General features: G+C 29.1%; 1 protein-coding gene across 9 annotated transcripts in view; it reads left to right on the top strand.

Annotated features, from left to right (window-relative positions):
* per (period circadian regulator) overlaps positions 1-21145 on the top strand; it is an 86211-nt gene that overhangs the window by 56824 nt on the left and 8242 nt on the right. For all 9 annotated transcript variants that reach the window (XM_085817706.1, XM_085817707.1, XM_085817699.1 and 6 more), the window contains one exon: positions 2815-3111. In XM_085817706.1, the coding sequence (XP_085673832.1) occupies positions 2815-3111 (297 nt within the window). The remainder of the gene's footprint in view (positions 1-2814; positions 3112-21145) is intronic.

A 21145-nucleotide genomic window follows, 5' to 3' on the forward strand; every position in this document is an offset into this window, starting at 1 on the left:
AATAGTCAAAATAATTAAATTTTTTTGGCCAATGCATTATACAGTACGAAGATTGGGAGGTTCTCCCCTTTCTGTGCAAAATCTCGAATATTGAAACTGTTACAGTTCACTGCAAAACAAGCAGCAGACCTTTTTTTTTTCCCCATTTTTGTTTGTCTTTTCCCAATCTATATTGAATAGGACTGGATCTAGATTGAAAAGTTCTGCAGTCTACCAACCCAAGCGAAGAATGATTCTATTCCATTACTTTGCTTGCAATATCTGTTAAGGGAAAACTGATATGAAATGAAAATTTAGAAAATGTTCAGAATTTAGATTTAAATTATTTAAATATCAATATGAGTGGAAAAATAAATTGTATTTATTATTAGGTTCCAAGCGAATACAATAAATATGCCTTATTATTATTTATTTTCTCTATTTTGAACTAAAATTTCATCATTAAATCTTGTAATATAGTTCTGCATAGTTTTTTTTCTCTCACTGTAATATAGTTCTGTAAATTGAACTGTTATTTAAAATTAAAAAAAAAAAAAAGTCATTTTTTTCCATGGTTGAGGTAATGCTTATTCTCTCTTAATAAATACTGCATTTCTCATATTTTAAATTACAAGTCTAATTTTTAAGGTTATGCAGTTGTGTATAATGTAATTAGACAGGTGCTTATTTTTTTTCTTAAAATGTGCTTGAAAAGTGCTTATAGGTGCTTATTTTTTTAACTAAAATGTGGCTATGAACCCTGTGGAAAAATAGATATTGTAAACTTTTGAGCTGAGAGAAGATGGAAAGCATTTGCTAACTGCTTATGTCTGTTTTAACTCGCTTGCATGGACCCTTTGTTGAAAATTTATTTAATTATATGAGTGATATTAGGACAGAATGTAGAACATCCTTCAACACTGATAACCTGGTTGCAGAGACTGTAAAATATTATTTATTTCCATTACACAAAAATACATGTGAAGCTTTTGGGGTAAAAAATCCTTATAAAGATTCTATTGGCAAAGATTCTGGGGTGAATTAAGTGCATAACTGGACAGCTTGCCAAAATTCTTTATATTCTTTGAACCATCATGTTCTTTCTAGCAGTTCATCTCCAATACCTGTTGATATGCATAATTTAAGCTCTAATGTAATACATCAAGGTTTAACTGAAAAGCTACTATCTGCATTAAAATGTGTTGCTGATAACACTTAACTTAAAAGAAAAATATGTATGTAGTAATTCCTATCAAAAGCAAGTTAAGCTTTGCAAATATTTGCAAAAATGTTGAGAAACCAAAAAACTAGTATGAAATGTAGTACAACATAATAAATTAGTTATTAATAAGTTTTAAAAATTTAAACATTTTGCTTCTCTAAGGAAATTATCTGAAAATATGTATGTGTGTGCATAGCATTAATATTCTGAATTATTTTCAATGCTGTTAGATTTTTTTTACTCTACAGTAATTTTCAGAATTTCTGAAATGGACTTGCAGTCACCCCTCTCATACATTTATTTGAAATTTTTTCTGGCTGAGATAATTTTTATTCCATTACATTTACATTCAAGTTAAGACAATGTTTATTTAATCACTTAACAGATATAAATTTTTATAATATTGTAATTTGTGAAGTGTTATATATATATATCTCTGAAAGGATACAAAAATCAGTTCAGTACAAAGTCTGTAATCCGGATGTCCATTATGTGGAATGATCTATAATCCAGACCTGAAAGCCACAAACGTTTTTTTTTTGTATGCTTTGCGCATGTGCATTTAATGCTACGCATGCACGTTTAGCACAAAAAACGAAGCAACTTAAACAACTTACATTGAAAGAAATGTTTAATAAAGTAAACAAATAAATATTAAGCTTTTTTTTTTTGTAAATTTTGATACCCTTTAGATCATAATTGCTCTCTATTTCCTAAATTACGGTTTCATATTTTTAATTGTATAATTTCTGCATGCCATCTTACCAGATTTAAATTGGTGATCTGTAATCTGGAAAAACCCTTAATCCGGAATTGCCGAAGTCCCGACGAGTCCAGATAATGTACTTTCTATAAAAAGAATTACCGTATTTGACGGCATATAAGACGCACTTTTTTTCCTAAATTTGGTCTCAAAAAAAGTTACCTGCGTCTTATACGTGAAGGACCACAGGTTAACTTTCAATACTGAATGCTATTTTTATCCCGGATAAAGGTCTAGACACACATAACTTTTTCTACATCTGCATGTGTGTGGCCTTCTAAATAAGGGTGCATCTTATATGCCGTCAAATACGGTAAGCAGTAGAAACATCCAAAAATGTAAAAGTTTTAAAAGTTTATTTTCTTATGATAGCAAAGTTACTTATTTAACTCTAAAGTTAAATAAGTAATTTCTTCGTATTTTTTTGTGGAAAATTTAGTTACCTTGGATAAAAAGGTAAATTCAGTCTGCACCTAAATTTGCTACATTTTTCGTAGGATTTGTAATAGCTTTTGTGCTCTTTTCTTGTTAAAGCGCAAAAGTTTTTGTTCAAGTCTATTAACTCAAAATTTAATAATAAAGTACAGTTATATATTTGCTTTTCGATCTCATTTTACTGTGTGGTTTTTGTGGAAAGTGTGTTTATATTTTAATGTTTCAAAATAACTTTTCTTGGTAATGGGTTATTTTAAAGTTATATAAAATAACCCATTACCTGATTTGTCTGAAACTATTATTTTATGCGAAATAATAAACCATATTTAATAATTTCAAAGCGTATTATTTAAATGTATTTTAAGTACACGTACATGTCATTTGTATTCTCATTAGTGCAAGTTTATTTTGCTAGGATATGGATATCGAAATGAAAAAAAATTATGCTCAACCTCCTCATCCCGATAAGATTGAATTGAGTGCTGATATAGCTTATCGATATCAGATGAATTTACCAAATGTGGAAGATGTCTTGAAGAAGGATATGGAAGCTTTAAAGTCAATGCATCAACCAGAACTTGTAAACAAACAGTTGCAGCAACTTCAGAATGAACTGAAAGATGAAAATGATGGCAAAGCAGCAACCAGTGGAGAATTTTGTATGACAGAAGCAGTTATGTTAGGGTTTACAACAGAAGATGAAGTCAGTGAGGTTGGTATCTCATATATATGAGACTGAAGTGTGTTAGTTTAAATATTTCAAATGCATTTATAAATATTGGAGGTTTTGCTCTCCAGGAAAGCTTGCTTTTAATTTGCAATGTGAAATTTATATTTTTTGTTTATTTTGCAGCTGCATGTAGAATAATTTTGTGCAAGTCTTTTGTTACGTGCTTGCTTCACGTTTAATGGTATGGAGTAACATCTGTTGGGAACTCAAGTTTATTTCATTTGCCACCTTTATCCTCATTCTGCTTTCTGAGCAGGCTTGTTAAGAGATTATTTTGTCCTTTAATGCCTCCCCCCTCCTACAAGACTGAATATTAGCCCCTCTTATTTCGTGTATTTGCTGCTCATTCTTGTGAGCTGCAAAGCATTTCAGCATTTTGTGGGGAAAGCTGTAGAAAATTTAGTTTTTAACATTTGATATTGGAAGAACTGATTGCAGTGTGTGCCAGGGGTATTAAGTCTCTATCTTGGAAAGATAAAAAGGGAAAGCATTTTCCTTTTTTTAAAACGTCATTATAAGAGATTATAAGACATTAAGAAATTATTATTAAATTCTATGTTCTTCAGTTCTTACTAACTATTGACATATTAATTCGAGTCCTCTAATATAAGTTTATTTTACATCAGACTTGATTCAAATATTCTAATATTCTCCTTTTGTTGGTTTATTTCTGTCCTATATTAAAATTATGTTTCTCTCTCACTCTTTTTTTTTTAAAGTAGGGTTTTGTTGAAATGATAGAATTGCTGTGTGAATTATATTTTTCATTTAAGTCATGGGGACCTAAAAGCTAGGACAAATTTTTATTTTATCATAAACATTTGTTTTATGAAATGTGCATTTTTGGGATCTTTTTCTGGGTGTGTGGAGCTGGAAATTATTTGGGAGTGTGGTGGGAGAAGACATATTTGAAGCAGCAGTATTGATTTAATTAGTGCCTTAAAAATAGTAAGATCTTTTAATTAGTGCCTTTAAAAAAAAGAGCCAAGATAAATTTCAGAGTGTATAATTTTAAGTTGAGTTGAACTGATCTGTTTGACCCTTGTTTAATTCACCCACAGTATTAAACTTTTGGCTTAGCAAAAGGAACTGTTGACATTCATGTGTTTAATTTGCCTCACCCAGATTAGTTGAGTATTCAGCTGTCATAGAAAAAATGTTATAAACCAATGGTTATAAAATAATGTAAAGTCTGGCTGATACACAACAAAGCTTCATTTCATGGGAATTTTTGAGTTAATGCTGAATCTTTAGCAGTGTGGAGATTTATATTGTCCTTTTACAATATTGATTATGCTTTTTCAGAATGCATTTTGTGTAGATTGCATCTTTGTAATTCCACCAAGCATTCAGCATAAATGTTTTCTTAGATGTCTGAGTATTTCCTAACATTTTTTGCATGATTGAATTTTGACTGAGATAAGTTCAGAGGTGCATCAATGATAAATCTTTTCATCATTTTTGTATAATTAGTCAGTGTTGGTAGACTGATGACATCCAGCTCTTTTTATAATTTTACACGTAATTTGTTTTATTAGTGCTTTCACAGATGTTTGCAATGCGTTTGAAACAGTACAGTGGGAAGCTGTCAGAAACTTCTTTATAATCTCCCACCCCCCTCAAGCTTAAGCTATTATCAAAGGGAGGAAAATCTGAAACTATGTTTCATGACTGTTCATATAAGGCTGCAACATGCTCTTTATGGCTTGTTTGATTCTCCTTGGAATTTGATTTTGTTTGTGTGCCATAAAGAGTATTATACTGTCAGAAATACACAATTTAATACAGGAATTTCCTGTTCAAAAATGCTGTTACTTTCTAAGCATTCTTCTTATAACAATTGTTTTCCAATCTATTTATTCTAGAAAAATGATAACTTGTATGTTTTAAATTTATCAAACTTTTAGTGTCAATTCTGAATTGGCGCTTCCAGTTTTAAATTAATTTGCTGCTTTTAGTACTTTTATTTGAAGTTCTAAACAGTTTTTTGGTATTGTGATGATACACAGTTCCTGTTGAGTTTGATGTTAATTTACGAAAAGTTATTCAGTATCATAAGCATTTAGAATTCCAATATGATGAGAATGAGAAATGAAAGGAATAAAATGTGTTATGTAAAAAGTGAGCTCACAAACTTAAACATCTTGTTGATAATATTCTTGAATAATGAAGATTATCTAAGACATGATGGTAATCTTTGAATGTCATGTGATAATCTCTGAATCTCCTACGTAGAAACTTCATGAAATTATAACATTTCTGCCTAATTAAAGATTAAAGACTCTGCTTAATTATAGATGGAGATGTATAAAAGAGAATATTAACTTCAGAAAGTTCTTTTAATGTACCTAAAATAAAATAATTGGGGAGAAATGAGTTCGATGCACCCAAAAAGAATTGTGCAAGTATAATAAAAAGTAGTATAAGCAATTAAATACATGCTCTTTTAAGATAAGATAGAAAATTTTCAATGAAGCATTATTTGAATATTTTTGTAAATGTATTTATTAGGTTACAATTTAATGTGCCCAAAAGGTGAAAAAACATTTCTCCTTTTTACTGGTTGCAGGATTTTCCCATATTATCTACTTTATAACAATCTGTTGTAAAATTAATGTGAAAGTATTAAGTGTTAGGGTGCAGCAGTTTTCTTTTTCATTATAAATCTTCCTATCTTTTTTATGTACTTCTGATTCTTCATGTGTTTTCTGGATATAGTTTTTTTATCCTTTGTGTACAAAACATTTAGCATGTTAGTTTGCAATACATGCAGCATTAGTTTTTTTATCCTTTGTGTACAAAACATTTAGCATGTTAGTTTGCAATACATGCAGCATAAAATAACTTTTAGTGCAGAATATTGAGATGAATATAAATTCCTTATTTAAAAAATTAGTCTAGTTCTGTATGTATTGGCAACAGCTTCAGTTTTTATCATGTGTATATTCTGAGAAAAATAATCTTTCTTTAGTTAAAACATTTGAAATAAATTATTTAGGCTGCAGTGCAGATAATCCAATCAATTTGAGGCTGCTTGTATTTAATTCTGTATGTAAAATTATTTTTTCATTTTGATGTACGTAAAATTATTTGTGAAGTCTTGAAAATATTTTCATTTTGCAGTTTTAGGAAGTATTTTATGTAGCATATATTGGGGGGGGGCAGTGATTGCTAGGGCAGCTTTAAAATATTTCTTCCCTTCCCCTTAGCATTTTCTCTATTGCTATTCAGTATAAATATTTTTGCTTTTCATATTAGTTTTGCTTATTTCATTATTCACAAATAGAAGAGTTTGATAGGTGATCGATTACATCTCTCAATGCTGTGGTTGAGTCTGATCCTGATATATATAGTTATCTGTCTAGTAGCTATCCTTCATAAGTTATTGTATTTTGTGTAGAGGTTTTAGAGTATACTAAACAAATAATTTAAATGAGGTATTTATTTTGCATGCATTTCATATCAATAGTGACTTCTGTAATAGACAGAAATGGTGAAATAAATATTATCATGTAATTAACATTTAGAGTATTATTTTGTTAAATACATATGGGAAAAAAAACAATGTATTCAGTTTCAAAGATTACCCTGATTTTGAAACAATTCCTTTTTACTTTTCCTTCAGATTGATATGTTATGAATCTTTGCTTAAGTCTGGAAAAGTTTTTCTACTAAATGCTTTTGAAGTCATTTTAGGCGGTGTAAATTGTCATTCATGCTGTTGGTAATTTCACATAACAGAAAATTTTTTCCAGCATTCTTTTTCTTTTTTTCCTTAATTTTGCATGACTGTCTGAACAATATGATTTCAAGTTTCTGTTTTTGAAATAAACATTGAAGTCCAGGTGCGAGTATTATAGTATCCTCAAATAGGTAAGTGCTTTTAAAATAACTAATTTTGCAAATATTTGCTAGTTTGAAGAAGCATTTTTTTCCTTGAAAATAAACTATTGTTTTCTTCATTTAAAAATTAGCTATTCAAATTTTTTATTCATTTTTAGTCTTGTACAGTTTCAAGAACATTTTAGAATAACATTTGGATTTATATTAATGTTCTGTCTAACTGAATAAATCATGTAATATACATTTTTGGTTAATAACTGTAATTTTGCTTGTTTTTAATCTTTTATCTTTTTTAAAACCTTTAAATTGTTGTACAGGAAAAAGAAATTGATATTTCTTCTCTTCATCGCATATTTCTTATTCTTCAAGAATTTATGAACTTCTCATTACTTTAATTGTTGTTGATTAAGTCAAATAATTTGTTCTAAAAATATGACAGTTATTTTTAGCTCATGAATTACAATATTATTAAATTTGTCTTGGCTATTCAAATATGTGTACTTCTGTGATGTAAACATATATACTGAATTTCATTCTTTCTGTTTTAGTTGTGATTTTTGGCAATATAGATTTCGGATATGTTTCACTTTTCATTTACATTTAATTTTCTTGCTTATGTACTCTTAAAGTTCTTTTGCAGATTCTTTACGGATATGAAAGGAACTGCACACTAAATATGTACTTTTGTTATCATTCCTTGTTACATTAGTACATTCTTTTTTAAAATGCTTCTGATGAGTTTTGTGTTGAAACACAACAAGAATCTTACCCGGAAAGTTTTGTGTTGAAACACATTAAGAATCTTACCCAGAAACAATTAATTGCATTACAAGCATTAAAAGTGAATTCTGTGATACAGTGCTAATGATAAAAGTAATTGATGCATTCAAAAGAAAAGGGCCAACTCAAAAAGTTATTTTATCTCAGTATCATTTACTGGAAAACTCTGTTTACTTATAAATTTTGATGGGCTGCAGTAGATGATTATAATTTAAATATGTATATTGTTTACATCTTTGTGGTTGCATTCTAAAATGATTTGAAATGATTAATATCAGTATGCTTTGTTTATTTTGTTGTAGAAGAGGAGGGAAAATTTAGCTTTCATAGAGCTTCAAATAATGTTTAGGTTTCTGCTGTACAAAAATATATATGCTTTTTGTGTGTACACATGGTGTGTCAGATTACATTTGTTTATTCTAAATTTAAAATATTTCAAACTGGTGAAATGAGGAAGAAAATATTTACTGAATATTTTTTACTGAAAGCTTTCTTAAGAGCAGTGGAAAAAAAAAATTTTTTTTGAACTAATTAAAGCAGTCTCTCCTGATTCATTAGCAATTTTATTTCCATTAAATTGATTATTTTACTTGTAATAATTTGGATGTTTTTTAAGGATTAGGTATAAATTAGAGATTGACCTTAATTAGCTGTATAAATTTGGCTATGAAGTTTAGAGAATCCTATGGAACAAGCATTTTTGCCTTAAACATTTCTTATTTCTTCGGTAACACCACATTTTATATTTTTATCCCAATCTAAAAATGACTTTTTGTGTGTGTGTGTGGGGGGGTGTTATGTAGTGATCATCTGTAGTAATAAAATCTTTTTGTACATAAATTTAAAAATAAAGAAGTTCTACACGTTTTAAAATTTAATTTAATTATTTTTGAACCAGAAATTCAACTTGTTGCATTTCTGATTAGAAAATTCATATTTGCAAATTAAATGTTTGTCTTGAATATTACATTTCAAGCTTATTAATTAAAACTAGGTATTTTTATCTATAGTCTTTCCATTTAGAACATTGATAATTAATGTAGTAAAGCCCTGCAAACTTGATTTAATGAGGACTGAATAGATCATGAAGATGACGAGTTTCATAGAATGCAAAGTCAGTCTCTTATAACAAATTAATTTATTAAAATTACTTAGATATCATAATGCTTTGTTGCAAATCATGTGTTAGCTTTTTAATTCATAAAAAATGAAGGAAAATATATAATTTAACAGAAACTTAATTTCTATGTACTCTTTTTTTTTTTTTTTTTTTTTTTTTTTTAATGCTGTGTGTATGACTGGAGTATTAGAAAAGGAAGGTAAGCAAAAGTAGCAGTTCCTTTTGGAGGTGAATTTAGTGATACTGTATTATCCCCCACATTCATTCTTTCTTCACATTATTTTATCCCATAAGTAGTGGAGGAATAAAATGTCTATGAGAAAGCATTTTGCTTTTTAAAATACCAGACTATTTCCCCAATAATGTATAACCTTTCATCATATGTTGTCATCTTAACTTTATTATGTCAGCACTTTTTTTTCTTCCCCAATTCTCTCTTATATGACTTAGTATTATTTTTTACACTTGTCAATCCAGCCGGTTTCCGCAATAATTGTAACCTGTTCTATATGAAACTTGAGAGCCTTTTTGTTGTGAAATGGAACCAGTTATACACTGTCATTGTATTTTTGCCTTCCAAAACCATGGAGGGACTTTGGAAATTCCGTATATTGGATGATCAGTTTAAATTTAGTAAGATGTGGTATAGAAATTATAAAATTAGAAATATGAAATGGTGGTTTATGAAATAACAAGCCATTCATAATGGAATCAAAATGTACAAACTTAAGGGAATCAAAATGTACAAAAAATGTTCAATATTTATTTGTTTTATCAAGTATTTCTTTCAACATAAGAAACATAATTTATTTAAGTTAAACCTTTTTTGTGTGAGAATACTTTCTCTTTAAATTCTATAGATAGACATAATTTGTTTGTTCAGTTACGAAGATCCATTGTTCTAGTCCTGTAACTGCAGTTTGAAGAATTCCAACTAAATGAAATTGTTGATCGAAATTTTTTTCATTCTCAACAACCTCTCACTTTCTTCATTATTGGTACTGGTATTTTCTGGATTTAGTATCATTCCACAGATTTCGCCATCTGTTAGTTAATTGATGATTGGAGCATTGTCTTCACAATGAAAAATATCTGTTATATCATTATTATTTATTACCAATTCTCCACAAATTCCATTAATAGGAAAATTTCAGCTGTTGTTTATGATGTTCGAAAGCCTTCAAATTCACGACTATCATAAAATTTAGCTATCGCCCATAGTAAACTATTGCCGACATATCGTGAGATTGGCAACTACAGGCATTTTGTTTGCAAAATTTTCTCTTGCTTCTGTCACATGCTGAGGAAGTTAGGATAGAATTACATTACTTATTTATTATACTTACATGTATTTCCTGAAAATACTGAGTCCCTAATAAATGAATTCTCACGTATAGTTAAGGCTTATCTAAATAACAAATCAGTAGTAGTATGCATGTAATTCAAACAGTACAAAATGTGATCTTTTGGCCTCTGAATATCTTTTATGAAATCTATTTTTTCATATGGAAAGAAATTTCTTCTTGTCAACACATTTTACACTTTAGGTCACAATTAGCTGAAGTCTATAATCATCACCAAACAAGTTAATAATAAGTCAACATAAAAGGTTGCCATGCTCTTTGTTACTAATATTAAAGAAATAATTCAGTTATTAATATTGAAGAAAAAAAGGGGGAAGAGCAAAAAAATTATAATGTTTCACCAGGTCAGTGTCAGGGATATAAGTTACTCAAAGCTGAACTGAAATTAAGAATCACGGGAATAAATATCAGATGCACATTCATGAAGCATACATGCACACACACAAAACAAATTGCTTGTGCTCCCTAGGTCTGGATTTTGGATCATTCTGGAAAATGTATGTCTGAATTTTGGACTTCATACTGTATTTACTTTTTCATATTTAGCATCTGTCGTGTTTCCTTTCCTTTGGTGTTTCATTGCCCAATCTTTTTACACATCGTAAGTGCTTAAGGACGAAATTATTTTTTAATTATAAAAAAAAAAAAAAAAAAAAAAAAAAAAAAAAGTTTTTTGTTGATTTGGTAAGAAACCAGTGGGCCTAATTATAATCTAAAAATATTTTTCTCGGTGGCTTACCTGCCAAGGACTGCTAAGCATACCTGTTTGTTTCAAACGTTATCATATCAAGAATTTTACAATTAAGAAATAGATTGAAATAGTCTAAAACAATAGTACTATCTTCTTATATTCTTTTTGAAAATTTATTCTTGGATTTTCTACAAAGGGAAACATAGGTAGAAACAACATATCTGTCTTTAGCATAAACCATTCATGAACATATGTGGTTCTAATTCATTGTGATGTAATTTTGTTGTATAGATTGCAGGTCTCGCTCTCATAACACAAGTAATATATATGTATGTAACAGTTAAGGGAGGAGATGGAAATACTTTCAATCATGACTAATCTAGTATTTCTTTATTTTCATCAACAAATATTTTTCATTCATTATAATAATTGGCATTAGGTGTGCTCATTCTTGAATGAATTTTACATTTTTTAAAAATGTTATGATAAGAATAACAGCAATCTAGTTAATTAGAGAAACAGAGAGCAAGTAAAATGTAGCTAAGATAAAGCTTTTTTTCAGAATGAATCATTTTCATTTCAGATTAATCATTATTTGTTAATAATAAGTTTTGGTTATCAAATTTGAAATCATTGTTGATTGGAATGTGATGCAAATATGTTTCGTGAGTGTTATGGAAGAATTATATGGCATAGATTTTGAAATCATACAGTTTAGAGATGATTTTAAACATTTACTGTTTTTAGGTTGGAAATGGGAAATAACCAAGTTAATAATAAATTGGAGAGTTAAGGGTTATTTCAAATTAAAGAGAATTTGTTACTTATTGTTTATCTTGCATATATTTATACAAATATTGTTCAAACAAGAATGTGTTTTTATTTTTTTTATTTTATTTATTTATTTATTTATTTATTTATTATTATTATTATTATTTTGTGTGTTTGTGTGTGTGTATGCATCATTTTATTTTAATGAAAAGTACAAAAAAGAATGGCTAAGCTTTTAAAATTGCTGTTGGTGTTTAAAATTGGAATTTTCTTCAAGTTCGATTTTAGTTTTATTCTTTAATATTTACCTTATCTACAGCAAGTATGAAAAAATTGTGTTTTTAAAATGTTTAATTTGTTAACAGTTTAAAAAATATTTAGTGGTTAAATTTGAAGAAATGCTAACCTGTAACCTGAAGTTTTCAAATTGCAAGTTTTTTTTGGGAGGGGGACACAATTTAATGAATGTTATAGAATTTTGAGTTTATTAAGAGTCAAGTTTGCAGAGTTCTACCTTTATTTTAGAACTATTTTGAATGCTGTTCTTTAGAAGCAGTTGTTTTAAGTTTTCATTTATTTGTGTCTTAAATTAAATCGTGTTCATTTATTTGTTAAATTTGCCCTCAGAATTTATTTTATTATTATAATTTACTATATATGTTTTCCCATATAAGATATTTAACTGTTTATATAAAAGTGCCTTTTAATTCAAAATTTGTAACTAAAAATTTTACAGAATTGTAACTTTTGGTTGTGAATTTTTAAATATGTTCTATGCATTTAATTGTTCATAATAGTAATGTTTATGGCTTCTGTGTGGTTTTTTTCAAGTGAAACAATTGAATCTCAAAAGTTTTGGTCTTTATGTTTATGAAACTAATCTCATTGAAATATTATGGAATTAGTTAACAGTTTCAATGCATAGTAATTTTGCTGCATTTCTCTGCAAGCTTGCATTCCTCCTTTTCTTATATTGCTTATTAAAAGAAGTTTAATAAGTTTTGTATTATTTAAAAAAAATTCTGAAATCTTAAAATCATCAGATTTATGTGGAATTTTGCATTTGATGTGGAAGTATGGAATTTTAACTCTTCCCAGTAAATCAACTTAAGGTAATGTTTGAAATTGTAATTAGGATCATTTAATTATTAGTGTGAAAAAAGTAAAATTATATTTAAGGGGAGGGGGATGAAGTATTTTTCTGATGTCTTTATAAAGATATGAGAAAGGATAATTTAGAAAGATATCAGAAAGGATAAAATTTGGAAATAATTTGATCTTTTGATTTATTGAGACATATCTTAATATTGCTTTATACTTTTAGTTCTGAAGAGGATTTTAAAAATAGTAGATTATGCAATAATAATACAAGTTAAATCCTTTCATCTATTTTGTTCTTTCTTCAGATTAAGACTGATTTATAATTAAAAATTTTAGTTGTACTTCTGTAATTCTCAGGCAGTTTTTTTTTTTTTTTCTCTTTAGGCTATCTTGAAATTTTTTTAATATGCATGTTAATTAACATTTTAAGATGCTTTTAATTCTGCTTTGAAATAAATGCAGTCAAACCCCCATTAGTGGGTACTATGGGATGAAGGCCTTGAAAAAAATGTTTAGTTTATAAGAGATTTTAAAAATCATTGTAGTGAGAATGCAGTAATTAAAACTACATTAAGTAATTAATTAAATATGAACAAATAATTATGTAAGTGCATGAATGTTAAAATAAAAAGCGCTCAAATCAAGTGAAAAATGTGCTTTTTGATTTAAATAAAAGAAATATAAAAATAGAATGCATGCTATTATAGAAACTATCAAACATAACATGTCAAGACCTTTTGTTTTTGTTACATGATTTTGTCTCTGTACCCTTTTTAAGATTAGCTTGTTAGTTATAGAATTCAGAGTCCCTGTTGTTCAAGAAATAGTTTTTAAGTATCGTATTAAATGTCTGTACCTGTTTACAAGGACAATTGCTTGCCTCGTTACTTTCTATTTTATGTGTTATTTGATGTCATTTACATTTTTTTTTTCCTGTAAAATATCCTATTTCCAAGCATTATTCTTCCATAGATAAATTTTTCATAGATGAACAAAGTTTGAAAATAATATGTATCCACCATGATGTATTTTTCTGCAGCACTTCCCCATTAAAATTTCTGTGATAAATTAATTTTCCTAAATTGTGCCTTTTAGGAGTTCTTTTGCACTTAACTCAAGCTAGTGGCTTAAACAGCTTCTAGTACCCAATAAGCAGCATATAGCAGTTAATTTTTTTCTGATTTCGTCCTTACTATGTTCATCTCTGAATGTTTGGTAAAATGTAGCAGCTCTTCGTTATGATCGTGAATGCTTGAATTGTGAGTTAGTTCTTAGATAGGAAATTTGATGGGGAAAACAAATTAGTGGGCACTATGGGATGAAGGCCTTCTTCCGTTACCATGAAGTGTTGATAAGTAATGCTTTGATACTAGGGTGCGTGCATCTTTTTTCCCTCTTATCAGCGTTACTGGAAAAGGGATGTCTTGGAATACCAGATTTTTCAAAAGTAATTGATTTTTTAAAATTACTAATTTAATTAGGTTTACCGTTTTTAATAAAGCCAGCTTTTTTTAATGTTTGCTGCATGTATTTAAATGTTTCATTAAATTTATTTCTTAGAATAAAACTCTTGCATTCCATTAATGATATTCAGATTGCAGAATAGTTTCAAAAGAATGTAAGTAAAGCTAAATAAAATTTAAACAACTTTCTTGCGCCACTGCTTCAAGGAGTGAAATTTGAATTTAGCAAACATTCTCTATTTGTAAAAAGCAAATTTAAAGTTAATTAAATTTTAAATGAAATTGAATTAAAAAAAAAAAAAAAAAAAAAAAAAGATTAATTATTGATGCAAACTAATCTACAATATCATTTAAATTCTGAGAGCATATGTAAACCAAGTGCAAGTATCAAAATCAATGTAATAAATGTATAATATATAATTCCAATAAATTTTTTAATCCTAAAAATTCATAAAAAATGCTTAAGTGAATAATTGTTGAGCATGCAGGAGACGGACTTATCAAGGGGAAGTTGCTTCCAAACCTCTTCAATAATTCAATTTGAGTTTTGTCATCCATGTAGGTTTGAATCCATGTAGGTCATTAGCTTTAAATTTTCCTTTTACCATTGCCTACATGGATGAAGAAACATGAATTGAATAATTGAAGAGTTAGGTTTGGAGGCAACTTCTCCTTGATAAGTCTGTCTCCTGCCTGCCCAACAATTATTCACTTATGCATTTTTATAAATTTTTAGGATTAAAAAATTTATTGGAATTATATATTAAAAATTTATTATATTCATAGATTTTGATACTTGCACTTGATTTACATATGCTCAGAATTTAAATGATATTGTAGATTAGTTTACAGCAATAATTAATCATTTTTTTTGTAATTCAATTTCATTTAAAATTTAATTAATTTTAAATTTTCTTTTTACGAATAGAGAATGTTTGTTAAATTTAGATTGCAGAATATATCTTTTAAACGATACCTTATAATTGAAGAAACACTGTTTTCTTGCTTTTCATTTTAACTGAAAGCATTAGGTGCAATGTTAGCATTAGGTGCAATGTTAAAAACAAGTTAATAAAGAACAATAGCTTGAGTCATTCCCATCTCCAGATGTCTGTGAGTAAAATTTAGACAGATTTGTTGCCTCAATTATGGAGATATCAGCCAACCTGTTTTGCTGGCTTCTCTCTATGCACTAAATTGTATTCTGAAAACATTTTGGCGTTTTGCATTCCAATAACTAGTGATTTTCTAGCATCACCAGTCATATTGTAACATAAAATTTTTTGTTTTTCTCTTAACCTTGCCTCAGATACTCTCATTTCTTAAACACTATGCTTTATTCCATAATATTGTATTAAAACTGTTTTGTTCAGTAACATTCTGAAAAGACTGATTTTCCTCAGATTATTCACTTAAATTGTTAATTTGTGTTTCAGATTATTCACTTAAATTGTTAATAAGTTTTTCCAATTCATTGTGTAATCAATTAAGAATCTTTTGATTTAGCTTCACCACAAACTGACACTGTGCCTCATTAGAAATTTGTGAGACAGTCATTTGAAGCATTTCCAATTATTCTGAGACTTCTGTAGCTTTTGGGGCAGCAAGGTACATTTACAGTAACATGCATGCAGAGCAAAAACAGCAGAGATTGAGTTAATATCATTTGGACTTTATTTGGGCCTGCAAACACATGTATATATTTTTTTTTATTTTCATTGCTGTTTCAGATCAAAAGTTTTCTTTTTCCTTTTTTTCTCCCCCTCCCATTTCTGTTTTTTACAACTAAAACTTGTGCTGAAAATTTTTGGAAACTATGTCTTCTCCTGAAGCATTAGCCATTTTATTTTCCTTCTTTTCTTGTTAACCTTTTGTATCAGGATTTCATTTCAATATAGCAGGCAAACTAAAGCCAATTCTTTCTACACATATGGCTACTTTAACATTAGTGTGTATGAATTCAGTAGGAACAAAAGAATAAATATATTGTGTTTGATGGTGTGTGATCTGTTCTTTGAGTAGATTGTCACATTGCATCCTGAGAAATGAGAATGTCTAAATGGTGGAAGAAGATTTGTATCACTGAGACGATTGCTTTTCACACAGTTCTCATACTTCACTGAACCCTAAAGAATAGGTTGGAAATTTACCTTTGTACATCACTGTCATTTTACAAACCGTAAACTTGAAATTTCCTACTATTTTTGTCTCTCTTAAATTCTGAAAAGAAATTATTTCATTTCACAATGCATGCATTATTAAGAGAAACATCTATTTATCTAAAAAGAGTGCATTCTCACTACCTTCCCTGAAATATCATCATTCGTAACTTCAACAAAGCGTTGCAGTATTTCAGTATTCTAGTGCCCAAGAATTAGTACTAGAGCTATCCACTTGTCAGAAATGACCTGTATTTTCTCCTTGCTAGAAATTAGAAATATGTTATATTCATTGGCACCTCTTGTGTTAAATAATCATCCTTTAATATTGCCTGCTACACTGTATTATCTCATTTTATTAGAATAAGTTTTGAAAAAGAAATGGTTGATATTTAATTTCATGAAGTGCTGAATGAAATAATTAGAAACTTGAATAAAGAACAGATTTAATGAAAAATTTAAACCTGTTTCAGCCAATGCCTAAGTAATCCAGATATAATTTATGTTTTCTTGCTTTTTCACAGTACATTTGCAGATCCTCAAGTAGAATTTGGAGACTCAACTCATTTTTTAAGGTTTGGCTTTTTTATGGTCTGACTTTTTTTAAGAGTTGGCTGTAATATAAATTTTATTGTATAGAAAATCTCCCCCCAAAAAGAACAACTTTGATATAAATTTTGATTAAATTTAGTGAAAATATGAATTTTTTATTGACAGTTTTGGTAAAAAGCTGCATGAAGTAGAAATAAATTTTTATATTATGATTGGTATACATATACAAAACTAGAGTCAGAATTCATTACGTAACATAGTTTAATGTAGAGTGAGATTATGTGTCTGAAAACTCAGGTTTAATTTCCAAAGTCTTATGATGCAATTAAAAATGGGATAAAATACCCTAGATTGATAATGCGGAAATCACGTTTCAGCATGTTAACCTATGTTATCCCAATTTAAATTTCATTTTTATCTTGCGTGGCAGTTATTTTTTTAATGGTATCTGCTAGTCTTAATTTTAATGCAATTTTATTTTTTGCCTGAAAGATGAGTGGAAGTAGAAAGTCTTATATGGCTAATTTCAAACTACAGATAATAGTGTTTGCTAAAAATTCTAACAAATGTATGGCTGCTTGGCATTTCTTCATAAATGAAAAACAAGTTCAAATGGAAAAAGCTGGGTGCAAATTTTGCCAATACATCTTTTTGTTTTAGTTATAATCCAACAAACCAGCTAGAAGTACTCACTAGTCACTCACTTCTTATAAACATTTTTGATAATAAAAGAACTCTTTTTCATAAAACGAATAACTCATTTAATTTAAAATAAATTTTTACATAAACTTAAAAAATAAAAAAGTGCAATATTTAACGATTTATAATTTGTTCCTGCCTAACAAAAAAATACCTACGTTTCTTGTGAGATTAACAGATCCTTATATAAATCGACCTCCGTAACTTAGCTGTTGAAAAAGTTCCCAAGATTCTCACCTTGTACACAGAAATATTCTGTACCAATTTTTATTGAATATATCAAGCAATTTATTTAAGCTGTTGAATAAATAATGTGATTACTCATAAAGACTGTGATATGTAGTTCACATAGAAATGTATCGGATTGTCTAATAAATACTGGCTTGAGTTTGAAATTTTTTTTATTTGTTGAGTAGATTCAGCAAATAAAATGCATCAAGCTTTTTTTAAGTATTGTGTAAGTTTCAATAATATTTCTGTGTGGTGTGTTTCATAATATTTAATTATAAATTCGGCTTTACAGTCATGTCAGAAATGTATTTTGAGCAAAAACTGTGTTTCCTTGAAAATTAGCTTTAAAGAAGAGTTGGCTTTTATTTTAGGAAATACAGTGCAAAGTCTGGAAACCAGAATAATCTAATGTCCAGATCTTTGGACCACCTGCAATTTATTTTAATGAAATTTAGGAATGCAGACTATAATACTGAATGAAAAGGCAAGGTGTGTCATGAAAGTGATTTTTCTGCTGACTAACTGACATTCCTGGAAGTCACTTTCAAACACCTGTTGACTAGAAATCACATTGTGGCAAGTGACAATGCATTGATTGACATTACCTGCAACCAATTTTGCCTCTTTAGTGGTTGTGGAGGGGGTAATAGTTTTCTGTCTGGTCTGAAGAATAAGTGAAGCATCTAGACATATTTGTTTTGAGTGGGGTGTTGCTATTATTTGTTTTTTATTTATTGGCATAACAGTAGGAAGAGAGAAAGAATTAAAATCAAAAGAAATTCAGTTAACATAGAAAATTTCACTCTACCCTAAGTAACTGGATTTAGCTTATTTTTGTTGCATTCTATTAATATTGCAGCTACCTTATCAAAATAAAAGTTTTTTCTTTTTATTACATCAAAAAGACTTTGTTTTTGGAGCTGTAGCAGGGTGTATAAGGCAAAAGCACATTTGGTACTTGCTACCTAATAGGGCCTTGGCACGAGAAAATGGTGTTGATGGAATTCTGGCTTAAGAAAGTTTGATTTCAAAATTAGGCAAAATAGCTGATGGTCTAAAATGCATAAATTTTTAAAATTTGAAATCTCCGAAGTCCCAACGATTCTGGATCTTGGACTTTGTACTGTATGGCTTTCAAGTAGTTGATTTTGATTTTAATCTGGGATACTTTCATCTTTAAATAATGTTGGCTAGTGATAAGTGATATTTTTCTAGACAAACATAATGCTGAATGAGTTAAAGTTGGTCTTGCTTGGTTTAAGAGATGGTTATATTTCTTGCTTCTTTTTTATTTGAAAATATATTTCTTGCTTCTTTTTTATTTGAAAAAATAGATAATGATCTGGGATGTGCATCTTGTTATATAAATAAATTAAATTATAACTTCATCACAAGGATAACAGGCGTTTATTAGAAGAATGGAAAAGTTAAGCATATCAACTGCAACTATATAACTGATGTTCTAAAGTTGGCAGATTGCCCCAAAACATAGATTACATCATTTATTGCTCTGAGAGACAAACACAACATTGCACATTAATCATTGCATCTGGAGACATTTAGAGGTGTAAAATAACAACACCACTCCTCAATGATTAATCCTGAATAAAATAAAATAATGTACCTTAAGATGCATAAAAACAATAAATATATAACATGAAATTACACCTTTAACATAATCCAAGGTTTTGCCTAAAAGTTTTTAGTTTGGTTGCTCCTAATAGCTTTGTTAAAATGGCAGCAGTCGTTTCATCAGTGCGCACATGTCGAAGTTAGTAATTTTTATTTTTAACAAGGTCCTTAACAAAATGGTATTTAGTGTCTTTATGTTTAGTTCTTCCACTATCTTGTTAGTTATTTAACATCTTGGTACAACTTTGGTTTTCCTTATAAAAAATGCAAATGGTGTCTGTTTCGTGGAAATCTTGCAAAAATCTTTTGAGCCAAACTGCCTCCTTTGCTGCCTCGGCAAGTACAATTCTGCTTCAGTTGATGACAAGATCACACACGGTTGTTTTCTGCAGTTACATGTAAATACACTACCTTGATATTTAAAGAAACATCCGTAGTTATATATCCTATTGGTAGGGTCATTCCTTCAATCTGCATCTACATAACATAACAACAACAAATTATTTAAATTCCCAGATGCAGTTTAAGATCTTTGGTTAACTTCAGATACCTGAAGAGCCTTTTGACTTTGATCCAATCCGCTTCTGTTGGTTTTTACATTTTTCTGGCTATGATGAAAATGGTAACTGCTATGTTTGGTCTAGTATTGACTGCTAGGTACAGTAAGGATCCTATTGCATTTTTATATTCTTCAACTTTACTGTAAGCTTTTGCATCTTTCCTTTGCTTATAATATCCTGGATCAATAGGAAACTTAGATGTTTTACAATCGTTCATGTGATACTATTTAAGCTTTCTCGAAATGTACCTTGACTGGTCTAGGTAGAAGATTCCCTCATCACCACGTTAAAAATGCATGCCTCAATAGTAATGAAGATTTCCCAGTTTTTCAATGAGAATATCTTATGGGGGTACACCTTTGTTTTGTCTAGGAGATCGCCTCAGTTCCGTATTTTCAGAGATATACCCCTTTTCAGAATTATCTTTAAAAATAGTTAGATCTTCTGTATCCTTCTGTTTATCCTTAGGATGGGGATCTTTTGGTATAAATGTCACATCCCGACTAATTACAATACTGTCGGTATTTGTATTTAGCAAATGATAAATCTTTCGTTCCTTCTTCATATCCAACCATGATTTGTTTAACAGAAGTGTCATCAGGTTTTTGTCTCTTCTCTTTCGGTATATGCATATATGCTGGAGTACCGAATGCTTGTATATGTGCTAATGATGGTTTCCTTTTATGACAGTTTTTATAAGGTGTAACTGTAAGTTCTGTCTTCGGCAACCTATTTTGCAGGTAGTTTGCTATAATACACCTTCGCCCCAGTACTTGTATGAAAGATTAGAGCTTTTTAGCATTGCTCTTGTCATCTCAATTAATGCACGATTTTCTTTCAACGATTCTATTCTGTTGTGGAGAATAAGGAACAGTATTCTCATGTATATTAAATTTTCTTTCAGCAATTTTTCAACGTCGTTGCTTATCTATTCCCCTCCTCTATCTGGGGCTTTCCCAAACTGTGTTAATACTTGTTTGATGAAGTGTGCGATACATTTAGTTTCTTCTTTATGCTTCAGAAGGTAAACTGCAGTGTATCTACTATAAT

The sequence above is a fragment of the Stegodyphus dumicola genome, chromosome 5 (genome assembly GCF_044657685.1).
Source record: "Stegodyphus dumicola isolate Sdum_Otavi_A_Nest chromosome 5, ASM4465768v1".
Lineage (NCBI taxonomy): Eukaryota > Metazoa > Arthropoda > Arachnida > Araneae > Eresidae > Stegodyphus > Stegodyphus dumicola.